This window comes from Canis lupus, chromosome 19 (genome assembly GCF_048164855.1).
Source record: "Canis lupus baileyi chromosome 19, mCanLup2.hap1, whole genome shotgun sequence".
Classification (NCBI taxonomy): Eukaryota; Metazoa; Chordata; class Mammalia; order Carnivora; family Canidae; genus Canis; species Canis lupus.
This window is the reverse complement of record NC_132856.1, coordinates 5,649,104-5,663,326: the sequence shown is the minus strand read 5'-3', so window position 1 is coordinate 5,663,326 and position 14,223 is coordinate 5,649,104. Positions and strand designations below refer to the sequence as shown.

At 55.0% G+C, this 14,223-nt stretch overlaps 1 protein-coding gene across 2 annotated transcripts in view; it reads left to right on the top strand.

Annotated features, from left to right (window-relative positions):
• WNT7A (Wnt family member 7A) overlaps positions 1–14,223 on the top strand; it is a 66,990-nt gene that overhangs the window by 18,627 nt on the left and 34,140 nt on the right. For both annotated transcript variants that reach the window (XM_072784989.1, XM_072784990.1), the window contains exon 3: positions 6,290–6,561. In XM_072784989.1, the coding sequence (XP_072641090.1) occupies positions 6,290–6,561 (272 nt within the window). The remainder of the gene's footprint in view (positions 1–6,289; positions 6,562–14,223) is intronic.

The window sequence follows — 14,223 nt, the reverse complement described above, 5'->3', positions numbered from 1 at the left end:
TCTAAAGTTGCCACCCCTACTCTTTCCCTGCTCCCAGCACTGCTCTGTTCTATGTTCTTCAGAGTCCTCAGCTGCCACCAAGTGGTGTGATCTTACTGTCTGTCCCCCTGTGAAGGCAAGACCATGCCTGAATCTGTCCTTGTGGTATCTCCAGCACCCAGCACAGTGCCTGGCACCTAGTAGGCATTCAAGAAATATATGTGGAGTGCAGGAACAGGGCACATGGCTTGGTCAAGGAAGTTTGATGGAGGTTCTTCCTCTGCTCGTGGGTGGGAGGGACAGGTTGACAGTCCAGACAGAGAGGACATGGGTCTTTTCTTGGAGGGCATGTGGTCAGCACTGGCCCAGCCCAGTGTGTGTTGCTCTCTGGCTTCATGTGGAAGACCTGGGGAGGAGCCTGGGCTGAGGCCAGGAGGACTGAGTGGGCATCCTGGTGTTGAGGCAGGAGAGTAGGTTGGACTCTGGAGCAGAGCTAGTTGGGTTTAATCTCAGCAGGTTGCATCACCTCTCTGAACCTTAGTTTTCCCATATGTAAAATGGAGACAGTAATGGTCCACACCTCATAGGGTAGTTGCCAGGATTGAGTTGATCTATATTGAGTGCTTAGGGAAGAGCCTCGCAAATAGTGTTTTATGACTTTGCTATGCTTATAAAGACCTGTGCCATTGGGCAGAGTTTCTGCAGCAGTAAAACAGATGTCCTACACACACTCTTGCAGATGTCTCAAGAGAGACTGACAAGGTGCCATTTGGGAAATCACCCAGCTAGAGGGGCTCCCTCAGGTGCTGAGACAGGGGCTGTGCTGGGAGCCCTGAGCATGGTCAGGGTCTAGGGCAGTCCGTGGAGTGGTTAGAGATAGCAGGTGACCTCCAAGTTTTCATACTGGCTCTGCCTGAGTAAGTCACTTTTCTGAGTCTCAGTATCCCCACTGATAAAATGCAGTATCCCCATGCAGGAGGCATGGATGGATGGAGTGTAACATGGTCTCTCACCCTGAGAGGCTGAAATTTTAAGATCTGGAGATCCTTGGAGTGCCTGGGAGGCTCAGTTGGTTGAGCATCTGCCTTCGGCTCAGGTCATGATCCTGGGGTTCTGGGATCGAGCCCCACATCAGGCTCCCTGCTCCCCAAGGAATTTGCTTCTGTCTCTCCCTCTGATGCTTGTTCTCTCTCTCTATCTCTCAATTTTTTTTTAAATCTTAAAAAAAAAAAGATTTTGGGATTCTTCTCTACCTTCTTTTTGCCATCAAAACCTGTTCTTAGCTTAGCAAGTCATTTTCTTAGAATGAGCCTTATAAATTATTTGTTGATATGTTTTGACTGATAACCGAATGGCATTTCTTGGCAGAAATAAAGGCATTTTGATAAGCATCCATGCCTTAAGCCAAAGGAATCTCTCTTACTGTGGGCTTTCAGGTGCAGCAAGGAGCCAGGAAAGGAGGTGGGTAGGACCGAGAAGGGACACTTGGGCCTACAGTCCCAGTTCTGGCCGTGGGTGAGTGGCCTCAGTAAATCACGTCTACCTCTCTGAGTCTTGGTCTCCTCACCTGTAACATTGTGGAGAATGGTGTCTTGGGAGATACCACACAGAGCCAAGTGTAGGTCTGGCACATAGGAGGTGCTCAGCAAATGCTACTTTCTGCCTTTCTCACCCCAACCCCAACTCTCCACAAAGCCACCCAGCCTCTGGCTAACTCTCTGCTGATACCCTGGGGGCAGTAGGTTGAATGGACCAAGTTCACCACTGCTCCCCACCTGCCTAATCAGACCCTCCCTGTACCTCATTTGGGGTGGTTTTCCTAAGGAGTAGGTAAGCATACTTTTCCAAAGTGCCTAGCAGGGAGCCTGGCAAATAAGCCCTAAATAAAGGTCATATGGTTGTTGGCCACTGACCAAGTTTGGAGCTTTCATTCTTTCATTCATTCATGCATGCATGCATGCAACAGAATTTACCAAGTACCTACTGTGTGTCAGGCTCTGGGGACCCAGTGGGGAACATGACAGAGTGATTGCCTTCAAGGAAATTATATTCCAGCGGAGCAGTGGGAGCGGTTGGTGTGTGAGGAACAGACGATAAATCTAAAATGGCAGGAGGGCTATGGAGAAAATTAGATCAGGGGCGGAGGGAGTTTCTTTACGTCCCAAGGGTGTGCCTGTAAATTCATCAATTATAATCGCTGTAATACTCACTAGCATTTGTTTAAGCACCAGCTATGTGCCAGGTGGTACATATTTCTTCCTGCAGAGTAGGTGATACTAGCAGACATGGAAATGGAGGCACAGAGAGGTTAAGTGACTTGCCCAAGGTCATCCAGCTTCTGGCAGGGGTGCAGCTGGAATGCAGCCCTGCTCATTCATTCATGCCTCACACATTGTGGTGAGAGTTGTAAACAGTGGAAGTGAGACAGACACGATCCCCATCCTCCTATGAACCTGAAGGGTGGCTGAGTACACAGACAGCAAAATAGGACTTGGAAGTAATAATTACAAAAACGACCATGATGGTTGGCATTTACGGAACACTTAGTACATGCCAGGCTCTGTGCTCAGCACCTTCCCCTCATTCTGTGATTCACTCGTGGTTGATGTCATTGTGCCCATTTCACAGAGGAAGCAACAGAGGTGTAAAGGGGTTAACAGCCTGATGCCCAGGCCAGTTTCCTCAGTGGCCAGGTGGGCGGTGGGGGAGAAAGGGAGGTGGGACTGAGCAGTGCCAGTCTAATGTTGGTGGGCAAGGCCACCATCCAGGTCAATAGCAGAGGTTCATGGTGACCCTTAGCATCCAGAGGCACTGGACTTGAGCAGCCAGTCCCTGGGTTCCTGGGGACTCTCACAGCCATAGCCTTCACGTCCCTGGGGCAGGGGTGCTGAGGTGAAGGCCAGATTGGCAGAGAGGGGAAGGCCATGGCGCATGGTGGCACTTCACTCTGGTGTGGGGAGTCCACCTTGAACTCAGGGGAGTTAAATGTGTCAGGGTGCAGCTGCCCTCCCCCAGCCTTAAGGGGGTGTGCCTGGAAACAGAAGCTGTGTTTGACTGTCCGTCACCATCTCCATCACTGTACGCTACTCAAGGGGCTCAGGGACACCAGGGGACCATCCTGCGGGGCAGGTACAGCAGCTGCATACAAAATTACCACAAAGGTCCTGCCACTCCCCACCCTGCCCCTGCCCCCGCACCCCCCCCCACCGCCCCAGGGAGGAGTCTGGGAGAAGAGCAAAGCTCTGATGACCAGCCTGCCCCCCCGCTCAATTTGTATACTCCATTCTTGGTCTGGTCAAGGGGACAGGTCTCCCTTCAGCTGGAGAGCCTGCCAATGGTGCCCGCTGTACCTCGGGTCATTAAATCCCTGGGGACCGGTCTTGATCTGTATGGGGTGTCTGGAGGCTCAGTCTGCGGCTCAGCTCTGCTGCTCCCTGTCTGGGTGGCTTGCGCAAGCTGGACCTTTCTCCTGGCTTCAATTCTTTCAAACATAAATGAAGATCAATGTAGCCTCCCAGCCTTTACCTTTCCCAGCAGTAAAGAACTGTTACTACCGACATCAGGAGACATTGTAATAAATCTAACCTTTGGCGCCCCTTTTTCATACTGGGCCCTGTGCTAAATGCTTCATCTTTGTTAGTTTTTTTAATTCTCTACCCTAAGAAAGTGAGTGGTTGTTATCCTGATTTTATAGTGGAAGGACTGAAGCCCAGAGTTTGGGTGAGAGTTTACCTGAGGTCACACAGCTGGAAAGCGAAATGGGGATGACCTCCTGCCCCTCGTCTTGCTCTCTTTATGCCCTTCATCTGATGATTCTCTTCTTTGATGTTGTTGAGGGTCTAATCTCGCTGTTGGCTGTCTCCAGCATATTATTTTCTTGTGTGTTTGATGGTCTGTGCTGTGAACTGATGCCTGGGGGCTTTGTCTTTGCTTCTCCAGGGGTCTTAGGGAATCACCAGCCTGGGGCTGGTCTTCCCGCCTGACTTGGGAGCCCCTGAGCATGCAGAGGGACAAGTTGGAGCCAAATCTCAAAGGCAGGGACAAGACTCCCAGTTCCCAGGAGATTCTGGTTTCCTCACCCTCGTACCTCCTGTTCTGGCCACGTCACACCTGCTTTCCTGGGGGCGGGGCTGATTTTTCCCAATCTACCCTCTTCTGTGGAGTCTATCCATCAAGTACTAGCTCCTTTCCAATGTTCTGCCCCGGTGGGACTCAAGTCCTGATCACTGGTCCTGAGGCCTTAAATCGTCCTTGAGGCCTTAATTCGCTAGCTCCCTTTTCTGCAAGAGCCCAGCAACACGAGATGGCCACTTTCCGTTCCTACTTGTCCTGCTGCTGATCAGTTCTGTCTCCAACACATGGCCCCCCACGGATTCCCTGGCCTTCCTGTGAGCCCAGCCATGCACTAGAAGAGGTTATGCAGCATTTCTTAACTTCACAGCATTGTCAGGTGTCCAGCCTGCCCAGAGGTCGAGCCTATGCATATATCCACCCGGGGCTGCCTCCTGTTGATGTTACTTTGTGCTCAGCCCTCTGCAAGGCGCATGTGACACATGTATGGTTTCTCATACCAGTGTGATCAATAAGGTGTGCAGAATCAGGAACCTGGTAGGTGCTCAAATAATGCCCTTCTTCACATCCCAGGGGTTGAGATACTGTCAAAAGGAGAAGTGCCCGGTGTAGGGGTGTTTGTTGAGCTGGGTGCTGGGCTAAGCGTGTCACACACACTCCTGTAACTTCTCAGCTGCTCCTATCAGGCAGGCATTGGCATCGTCCGCATTTCCCAAATAGGGAGACTGAGGCTCAGAGAGGAGGAGGAACTTGCCTAAGTCACGGGCAGGAGGTGGTGGAGCTGGGATTGGAAGCCCTGTGAGAACAGGAGCCCCACGGATGGGCTGGCATGGAGCATCAGGGCAGAGGGCCCTGATATAGCAAAGCCATCTGACAGGTGGAGAGGCCTGCATGTCTGCAGAGCGAGAAAGCCGTAGTCGGGGATGGGGTGGGGGCAGATTGTTTGTGCCTCAGCAATCTGGGTGAGGGAGGCCTGGAGGTGGATGGGAAAATCATAACCTGAGGCCTGAAGCAGCTTGGAGGCTGCCTCACCCAGTCCTCCCCCACTGCTGAGGGCATGGCGCCACAACACCCTGGAACCCTTCTCCCTGCCCCTTGGTGCTGGCTCAGCCCTGCCTCTCTCACCTGCTCTGGGCGCGGGGCCTATTCTTCCGGGGAGCCCTCCCTGAACCCCCACTGTGAGAGAAAATTTGCTGAGGGCTCACTTGGGGCTTCCCATAGAGTGCCTGGGTTCATCTTCATCCTGTACAGTAGACTCTGCTCTTGAACCCTTTTTGTGGATGGAGAGACTGAGGCTCAGAAAGGCTAAGAGGCAGAGTGGCAGTGCTGCTGTGCCCAGCTACTCGGGATCCTTCCACTCCCACTTAAAGCCCTAGCACCGTCCTGCAGGGCCTTTATACATCCTTATAGGTAGTTTCCAGCCTCCTGGCAGGGCCGTCTCCAAAAAGCCGGGAAGACCTGTGGGAAGGCACTGCCTCAGTGCTCCCCCAATGCCCTCCCCTCCATTGGACCTACTTGTCCAGGGTTCCTCCTGCCCCTTTCCACCCTGACTGTGGGCAGTCCCTCTCCCCTCCGCTAGCCCTTGCCTTCTGTATCAGACTGATGCCCGAGGATGCAGACGTGAAGGGGGCCAGGTCCCAGCCTTCTCTGGAGAGGCTCACAGTCTAGTGCGAGGGCCATGGAGAAGAGGAAGGGATGGCCCTATAAAGGACAGGTGACACACAACAATAATAATAGGGATCAGGAGCACAAGACCTGCTGTCAGGCAGGAGCATGAGCCAGGCACGGAGCTGAGAGACTCTTAACGTTCTCTGTCGTTGCTCTGAGAAAGGCACGATTGCCATGTCCCCACCTTATAGCTGAGGAGACTGAGGCATGGGGAGGGGTCGTGGTTGGCTGAAAGTCGTTGCTCTGGCTTGGGGCCTGTAGGGGTTTAAGAACTGCTGTGGTCTGTCGCCAGGTGCCCGTGCCGTGAGTGCGCGTGCCCCGCTTCAGGGCGGCCCCAGGTGTGGCGGGGAGCGGGTGGTTCTCACCAGGGCGCCACATGGGCCTCGCGGCGGGCTGGACAGGCTGGACAGCGGCCCTGCGCCTTCGAGTTGCTCCGTCCAGCGCTCGCCCGGGCGTCGGGCGTCGGATGGCTCTGGACGGGCGCTGCGAGCGCCCACGGTGGAGCTTCCCGGGAGGGAGGGAGCGGCGGGTGCGCCCGGCCTGACGCCGTCCCCTCCTCCTCTCCTCGCAGGGAGCCGGGAGGCTGCCTTCACCTACGCCATCATCGCTGCCGGCGTGGCCCACGCCATCACGGCCGCCTGCACCCAAGGCAACCTGAGTGACTGTGGCTGCGACAAGGAGAAGCAAGGCCAGTACCACCGGGACGAGGGCTGGAAGTGGGGTGGCTGCTCTGCCGACATCCGCTACGGCATCGGCTTCGCCAAGGTCTTTGTGGATGCCCGGGAGATCAAGCAGAATGCCCGGACTCTCATGAACTTGCACAATAACGAGGCGGGCCGAAAGGTAGGCAGCCCGGGGCGGGCGCCCGGCAGCCCGGCAGGCCGCAGACAGCGCCGCGCCACGGGGTCGGGCACCGGACACACTGAACGACCGGGTCCCTCTTAGCACCGAGGGCTGTGACTCGGGGCATGGCAGGAGGGAGGGAGGGGGGCGACGCCCTGTCCTTGAGTCCACGGAGTCGGCTAGGGCGAGGGGGACGGGTGGAGGTGAGCTCGGTAGGAATCACCCCTGAGGAGCAGTTGCCGGGGCCGCTGAAGTGTCCTCGGTCGCCTCCACCAAGATCTGGAGCTCAGAATAAGGGAGGTGACTGTTCCATCTCCATTGCCTCTTCAGATCCTCCTGCATTCTGGGCTTAGCTTACAAGAGAGTCAGGGATGCTTCGGGATGTTCCCAGTGGAGGCGGCTGGGATGGAAAGGGGGCTGGACACTCTGTCCCATGAGCAGCTGGCTGTCCCAAGGCAGGGGAGCACATGGGTCTGCAGGCCCAGAGTATAAAGGAAGAGCCTGTGGGGAGTGAGTGTCACACAGAGGCAGGTCCTGCCACTGTGAGGACAAGCCGCAGCCACTGAGAAACAGATTGAGTTGCCGAGGAAGTGAGCTCTCCATCCCAGGAAGTATTCAAGCGCCAGCAGCTTGAACAGGTGTCTCGGGGCACCCAAGATAGGCTGCCTGGTGTGGGCGGTGTCTGGGGCAGAGGCCTGAGGTTGGGGGTGGGTTCTGGAAGTGCCTGTGAAGGCCAAGGTGCTCAGAGCCCACTCGGGAGAGGAAAATCTCCAGGGACTAGTTGGAGCTCCATAGAGGAGCGTCTGTGAGCCAGGGCAGATAGGGAGGGAGGGCTCCATGCTACCTGGACATGTGTGAGCCACAGGAGCCGGGCTGGAGCAGGAGTGACAAGCGTGAGGGAGACCGTGCATAGGGCGATGGTGAACCAGGGAACCCGGGCCCCATTTATGAGACTCCCCTGGGTTCCTGCCTGCTGTGGCTACGTGGGGAGGCCGGCCCATGGCTGCCAGACTCAGACTTCTACGTGTAATCGCTTCATTTTTAAGTGTTGGACTTTAAAACTGGTAGTCACTGGCAGACTTAAAAAATACAGAGAAGGTCGGGACACCTGGGTGGCTCAGCGGTTGAGCACCTGCCTTCGGCTCAGGGCATGATCCCAGAGTCCTGGGATTGAGTCCCTCCTCGAGCTCCCACAGGGAGCCTGCTTCTCCCTCTGCCTGTGTCTCTGCCTCTCTCTTTGTGTCTCTCAGGAATAAATAAATGAAATCTTAAAAAAAGAAAAATCAAGAAAAGGTGAAAAGAAAGATCACCAGAGGCTCAGTTGCATACATCTCCTGGCAACATGTAGGCCTTGAGCTGCTCATTCGGGTGATGGAGGATTCTGTGGCATGGTCTTGTTCTGCGAGAGCGCATCCATGGAACAGGTGTCTTCTGGCTCTGGATGTATCAGCTCACTTAATCCTCTAGGCATCCCTGTGAATGGTCTTGTCATTATCCCTGTTTCACAGGTGAAGACGTTGAGGCATAGAAATGAAGGAGGTTCCCACAGCTAATGAGCAAAGTCAGAATTCGAACCCAGCACATCTGGTTCCCGAGCTGGGCAGTCTTTGCTTGCCAAGGTGTGGTGGTCGGAGCATGGGCCGGCAGTAGGCTGCCTGGGTTCACACTCTGGCTCTGACACTCCTTCCTTCCTGGGAAGGAAGCAGAGCTGGCAGGAGTGTCCTTAGGGCTACGGTGGAGAGCGAAGGAGACAAGGCAGGAGGGCACTTACCCCGGGGCCTGGCACAGAGTTAGTCCTCGGCAAGGTTGGGTGTGATTACAAGTTGTGCAAACATGTGTCATGTTCGAGGCAGTCTGTCTGGCAAGTAGTGTCAGGAGTAGCCCGCACACCTGCAGGGGAGCCAGCCCCCCCTGGTGTGCAAAGGAATGAGACAGGCCAGCTGGCCCTTCCTGCTGCCTTCGGGTCCCCTGCCCTCCTCCTCCTCCTCTCCAGCCTCCCACCGCATCCTGTGTGTCAGAGCCTCCCCAGCTGCCCTGCCACGGTGAGTCACACAGGCAGAGCGGCTCACCTGGCCCTCCCAGGACGATGTCCTGGGGCGAAGCGTAAGGCCCTGCCTGTTCAGTCCCCCAGCTGGGAGCTCCTGCCTGGGGCCAGGGCCCCCCCTCCAGGGTTCTCCGCTACTCAGTCCTTCCTGTTTCTGTGGTCAGATCACTCCTTAGGGTTGAGGTCACAGCTCTTAGGCTCCCTCCTGCCCTGGAAGCTCCTGCTCCCTGGGGGTGGACGGAAGGAAGGCAAGTGGCTTCCCTCTTCCGGCCTGTTTCTTCACCTGTGCCTACCTGGTTGGACCCCTAGGAGACCTAAAGGAGGGACTCCCTAGCCTGGGGTAAGAAGGACTCTGGGTATATCACATGCAAGAGGGCTTGGGAAGCCACGCAGCTGCAGCAGGTGTGAGGCCCGTGGTGCTGTGCCAGGCAGCTTTGGGGCAATGCAGATGATGGGAGCTGTCAGAGGTCATAAAACCAACTTCAGTGGGCTTCCTGGAGGAAGTAAGTGCGGTCTGGCTAGGCAGAGAAGAGAGGTGAAGAGAACCCAGGTCTGGGTGGGGACTTAGGGCCAGTTTAGGGGCCAGAGCAGCTGGTCTGTGGGTCCCTGAAGGGGTAACAGCACCTGAGGAGCCGGCAAGGTTACATGCCAGGTTAAGGAATGAGGGCCTTGCGTTCTCCCCTCAGATTTTCCTGTGGCTGCCTTCTTACTGTTTAGGTTTCAGCTCAGCTGTCTTCTCCTCAGAAAAGCTTTCCTTTCACTTCCTTCCCAGCCCCTTCTCAGGTGTTGCCTCGTTCTGCAGCTTTCTGCTCTCCCTAGACCATAAGCTTGATGAGGACAGAGACCCCGTGTGTCTCACTCACGGCCACACGCCAGAGCCTGGCAGGCAGAGGCATTCTACATAGGTACGGAGTGAATGGTTGAGTGCCTGGTGGTCACTGGGGAGCCACTGATGGTTCTGGAGCAGAGGTGGTGCAGAAGTCCTAGGAGATGACTCTGGGGAGGCAGAGTGAGGCCTCCGGCAGGGTTGGAAATGGGTCTGGGAAGAGAGTGGGCTGTGTCCAAGTTGATATTTTGGAGCAGGAACAACTCTCCTAGCTCAGGGAAATGCAGCTGAAGGAAGCTCCGCACCCCTCCCAGCTCCAGTCTGGTTTGGGAGGACCCTTGCGGGTGCCTTCCTAAAACAGCCATTCATTCACCCAGGCACTGTGTATTTTCCAGAGCTCACAGGTGGAATTCGAGACTTTCCAGTGTACACAGGAAGAGACCTGAGCAACCACCAGTCTGGCTCCTTGTGGGGTGCAATCAGAGGCCACCCAGGGCAGTGGCCACACTACTCAGGCAGAGCACAGGGGGAAGGCAGCGTCCCAGCCTAGCCCTGCGGTGGCCAGACTCTCACACCCTGCTATAGGGTACCCCAAGGGTCCAGGCACACATCCAAGTGGTGAGGAGCAAGGGTAGCCACTTAGCCTGGGGTTGGTAAGGCTCAGTGTATATCAGCTCTGGGCCTCATCTCCATCTGAGGCCTCCATTCCACCATGTGATCCCCAGGTGCTGGTCAGGGCCAGGTGAAGGCATGGTGTAGGGGGCAGGGGGAGATGCCCGCAGGGTCCTGCCGTGTGTGCTGTTTGTTATTCAGAGGCACAGCGGCCCACCACAGGACCTCCCCCACAATAGGCTTCCACGGCCCCACGCACAGGAGAAAGGAGGCCAGCCCACAGCCGCCCCTGGCTGAGCATCTTGGAAGGGATCGCAGATGTGTTTATCGCTGGCTCCCTTGCTCCTGCCGTGAGAAGACAAGACTCAACCCGACCGCAGGCTCTGGGCTTGTTGGCAGTGGTAAGAGAGCAAAGGAGGAGGAAGTTGGGGAAGGGTTAGGCGTCCCGAGGGGCAGAGGTGGTGGCAGGCCCCGTGAGGGGAGACCCAGGGCAGCCCACCGCCTCACCTGGCAGGTGCGGGCGGGTAAAGGCCGTGGGGCACTATGCCCTTATAGGTCTCTAGCTTGGGTGTGAGCCGGGGCAGAGCCAGGTGATCACCTGCAGATGCGGGCCTCAGGGTGGGGGGGCACTGCTGCAGGCCGCGGGGGCTCTCCCCTCTCTGTCTCATGTAGCTGTGTGGTCCGCGGGGTCAAGTTAGCATGGTCAGGTGAGAAGAAAGAAGTGGGGGTGCCGACAGCTCTTTTGGGAAGGTGATCTTAGAGTCTCTGCCTACAGGCATTTTAGGGCCATAATATTTTTGTATTGACATCCCATGCTATTCAGGTTGGGATTAGAATATTAGGTTCCCATCCTCACATGTGGAGCCTGGAGTCACAGGATCTTTTTGGTGGAAAAGATCCTCCCTTTTTGGGTGGGAGGGACAGACGTGTCAGAGCGCTGGGCTGAAATCTTTGGATGGTGGAATCCATGGCTTTGCATGGTTTCTTTCCAGCCTTTTGGGGGAGATGAACTAACCCTGATTCTTGCCCTTAAGATAGTCTAGTGAGAGAGTTGAGAAGAATAAAAATTTGATTGAGGATGACCCTCCATAGGAGAAATGCAACACAGAGAGAAGAGGCAGTGGTTTCCTCTCAGAGAAGTCTGGAGACCTCTAGGAAGAAGGGACTCCTTAGCTGGGCTTTGAAGGATCAATAGGAGTCCTACTTGCAAGGCAGGTGGAGGCAGGGGGAGGGCAGTGCAGGCAGTGTGGGGCCGGCAGAGTGCTCTGTGGGTCTGGGGAGAGAGGGGGAATAGGTGAGGAGGCTGGAGCGGGGAGCCAGGGCCAGATGTGAGGTCTTGAATGCCAGTTCAAGGAGTGAGACTTTCCCCTTCTGCAGGAGGTTCCTGAAAGGCTTTGGCAGGGGAGTGCATGGGCAGGTTTCTGGCCCCTCTGGGATAAAGTACAGAACAGTGTAAAGGGGGCAGGGCAGCAGCATGTGGGGAGGGACAAGCCATTAGGGAGCAGAATAGCCAAGACCCATCTTGAATTGCTTTTGGGATGGATGGGTGGGTGCCGCTTCTCGCTGGGGTCAGGGCCTGAGGCAGGGGGAGGAAACCAGTCTCGGAGGAAATGATAGGGATGCCTTTGGGACTGGGAGATCCTGGGGGCTGCAAGTTGGGGTGCCCAGGGGCATCCTGGATGCCTGGGTCTTAATTCAGGAGTGAGGTCTTGGCTGCAGCCACTTCCTGGCAGCCACCAGCAGGAGGCAGTAACAGAAGCCCCGGTGTGTGATAGGCTTGCCCAGAGGAACCAGAAGACGTGGGAAAGCAGGAGAGCCAGGCACAGCCCTGGGGAGGGGAGCACTGGGCAGGAAGGCTGTGGGGAGCAAAAGAGTAGTCATGGAGGTGGAAGGAGAGACAGGTGTGGGGCCTTCCAGATGCATTCCCCTGCTGGGCAGGATGCCCCCAATCCTACCTCAGCAGATACCCCCTGCCAGGTCCCAGCTCTGGAACCCCAGCCAGGGGGCTAGGGGACCCGCCTCTCAGAGCCTCCGCACAGATACTGCACCTGGCAGGGCAGGCTGTCTGTCAGAGGCCTTGCTGTGCAAAGGGGAGTGTGCTGCAGCTCTGCGGGCCTTGAGGGAGGGAGGGGGCCCCCAGCATCCGTACCTGGGATTGTGGTGACTGAGTCCCAGAGAGGCAGCCCTGGGGACGGGGCCCAGCTGGGACTGGGCTGGCCCTGCTGGAATGTGCGCTTGCTCCAGGGAGGTGAGCTCAGGGGGATGGAATTCCACCGGAGTGAGAAGTCACCTTCCAGTCCCTGCCCAGCCTCTTGCTCACCGGAGGGAGGGGGGGTCGGTCTTGTCCCTTCCTGCCCTGCCCCGTCTGGTCTGGGTGCTCCTGGGAGCTGGATTCCCACTGTGCCCTGGCAGCAGGCAGGCCTGTGCATCAGGGGACACCAGGGACTTGGCCCCTGGCAGCTGGGGCGGGGCCCAGATAAGACTGAGCTATGCTCCGCTCCACTTTCCCAAGGGCCACTTGCATATTTGACCAGATGGAGTGGTCAGCGGTGGCACGTAGAGGGCCAGAGGAGCCAAGCCCTGCCTGGTCTGAAGCCAGCTGACCAGGCAAGGCTGTGAGGAGTCCACCCCTCCGCCTGCCATGCCCTCAATTTCTGCCCCAGATCCAAGCGCAGCTGTGTGTTCTCACCTTTCCCCATGGAGAGGCTTCTAGCCAAAGTTGAGGGATATGGGCTAGTGGCGGCCTTGGACAAAAGTTGACCTCCAGGGCTTCAGTTTCTTCCATGATCTCAGAAGCGTCTTCCAGATCTGACATGTGGGGAAGGGGAAGACACTCCTGGATTTGGCCGATCTTGTTCCCACCTCAGGACCTTTGCACATGTTCTTTCTTCTGTCTGGAATGCTCTTCCCTCAATCTTTGTATAACCAGCTCCTTCTTTTCCTTCAGCTCTCTGCCCAGATATCCCCTTCTCAGGGAGCCCCTCCCTGACTTTCCTCTCCTACGTCCACCTCAGCTCTCTCTACACTACCCTGCTTTATTTTCTATGTGACTTTACCACCATATGAAGTTACCTTATTTACACAGATCATTATGCGTTTATTGCCTGTCTTCTTCCTCTGCAATGTCAGCACCGCAGGGTAGGGATGATGTAAGTTCAAGGCGTGTTGCCTGGCCTTAGAACAGTGCCTGGCATATAGTAAGAACTCAAGAAATATTTGTTGAGTAAATGAATGAAATGACAAGTATCTGCTCTTACCTTGGGGAATTTCCCAGGAGTAAGATTGCCAGATAAAATACAGTTAACTCCCAGTTAAATTTGAATTTGGGATGACAAATTATTTTGTAGTATGAGTATGACCCAAGTATTATGTGGGGCATACTTATACTAAAAAAAACTGTTTGTTGTTTAACTCAAATTCAGATTTTACTGGGTTTCTTGTATTTTTAAATTAAATTTCATAGGTCGACATATTATAAATATACACGCAATGGTCAGAACCCAGAAACTTCCTATGTACCTTGGCCCAATTTTCTTCAACAGTTTGCAAAACTATAGTATAATATCACACCCAGGATACTGATATTGGTACAGGCATGACACGCAACATTTGCTTGCCGCAGGGATTCTTGAGCTATATCTACTTTCTTCCTTCCCGTAACCCTGTCCTAATCCCTGGCAACTGCTCATCTGTCCTGTGTTCCTACAATTTTTATCATTTCAAGAATGTCGTATAAATGGAATCATGCAGTATCTAACCTATCGAGATTGGTTTTTCTCACTCAGCCTTATTCCCTCCAGATCTCTCCAAGTTGCTGTGTTTATCCATAGTCCATTCCTTTCTGTTACCATGTGTGCATGTGCCACAGTCTCTTCATAACCACTCACCTATTGAAAGACAGTTTGGGTCTGTTACACACAAAACTGAGTTGAACATTTGCGCACAGGTTTGGGGGTGAACATAAGGTTCCATTTCTCTGAGATAAAATGCCCCAGAGTGCAATGGCTGGGATATATGGTCATTGTGTGTTGAGCTTTGTAAGAAAGTGCATTCCCACCACCAACATATGAGGGATCCAGTTTTCCCCGCATACTCACCAGCGTTGGGTGTTCTCACTGGGTTTTACTTCTGCTGTTCTCATAGGTGTGTGCAGTATTGCACTGTGGACTTTTCTTTTTTT